Genomic DNA, 1,292 nt, shown 5'->3' with positions numbered 1-1,292 from the left:
TCCCCCGTGTCCCATTCCCACAGGGATTTCCCCATTCCTGACCCAATTCCTTTCCCCAAATCCCATTTTATCCCCGTTTTTCCCATTTTTTCCCCATTTTTCCCCATATTTCCCATCACTCACTGCTGATGTTCCTCTGCTCCTCCACTTTGACCAGCAGCGCCGTCCCCACTCCCCTGTGTCCCATTCCCACAGGGATTTCCCCATTCCTGACCCCATACCCCATTTTATCCCATTTTATCCCATTTTATCCCATTTTTCCGCTGTTTTATCCCATTTTTCCCCCGTTTTTTCCCATTTTTTCACATTTTTCCCCATTTTTCCCCCCTCACTCACTGCTGATGTTCCTCTGCTCCTCCACTTTGACCAGCAGCGCCGTCCCCACTCCCGTGTCCCATTCCCACAGGGATTTCCCCATTCCTGACCCCATTCCTGACCCCATACCCCATTTTTTCCCCATTTTTTCCCCATTTTTCCCCATTTTTCCCATTTTTATCCCCATTTTCCCATCACTCACTGCTGATGTTCCTCTGCTCCTCCACTTTGACCAGCAGCGCCGTCCCCACTCCCCTGTGTCTCATTCCCACAGGGATTCCCCAATCCCAAACCCCATTTTATCCCATTTTTCCGCTGTTTTATCCCGTTTTTTCCCCATTTTTCCCCATTTTTTCCCATTTTTCATATTTTTATCCCATTTCCCATCACTCACTGCTGATGTTCCTCTGCTCCTCCACTTTGACCAGCAGCGCCGTCCCCACTCCCCTCTCGCCGCCGCCTCCGTCCGTCCCTTTCCCGTCTCCGACGGCTCCGTCGGCCGCGATTCCTTTGCCCAGGAAGGGGTTCAGGGGGGTCTGCGCCCCCAGAGCCCCCCGGGGATGGGAGGAATTCCGGAATTTCTTGGAAAAGGGCCGTCCCCCCTGGATGTAGCTGCGGTAGGCGCCGGCTTTGTGGGGTCGGTGCCGGATCCACTCGCGCAGGGTCTCGATGGGGGAACCGTTCACGCACCACTCGGTGACCCCGAACTGGCGCAGGTGAGCGCGGGCGTGGCTGGCCAGGGCTTTCCTGTTCTCAAAGTACAACCCACAGAGCTCACAGCAGGCTTCAGCTGCAAAAATGGGGAGAAAACATGGAAAAATGGTGAAAAAATGGGGAAAAACGGTGAAAAAATGGGGAAAAACGGTGAAAAAATGGGAATTGTGAATGTAGGATTGAGCCCGAACTGGCGCAGGTGAGCGCGGGCGTGGCTGGCCAGGGCTTTCCTGTTCTCAAAGTACAGCCCACACAGCTCACAG

General features: G+C 54.0%; 1 protein-coding gene across 1 annotated transcript in view; it reads right to left on the bottom strand.

Annotated features, from left to right (window-relative positions):
* Positions 1 to 700: 700 nt before the first annotated feature.
* Positions 701 to 1,292, bottom strand: part of LOC130587800 (protein Wiz-like) — a 1,778-nt gene continuing 1,186 nt past the window's right edge. Inside the window, exon 2 of the mRNA XM_057388770.1 lies at positions 701 to 1,105. Within this exon, the coding sequence (XP_057244753.1) occupies positions 702 to 1,105 (404 nt within the window). The 3' untranslated portion in view covers position 701. The remainder of the gene's footprint in view (positions 1,106 to 1,292) is intronic.

This window comes from Malurus melanocephalus, unplaced genomic scaffold, assembly GCF_030028575.1.
Source record: "Malurus melanocephalus ecotype Western Australia unplaced genomic scaffold, MMel_1.1 scaffold_2476, whole genome shotgun sequence".
In the NCBI taxonomy this organism is placed as follows: domain Eukaryota; kingdom Metazoa; phylum Chordata; class Aves; order Passeriformes; family Maluridae; genus Malurus; species Malurus melanocephalus.
This window is presented reverse-complemented; position numbering and strand designations above follow the sequence as displayed.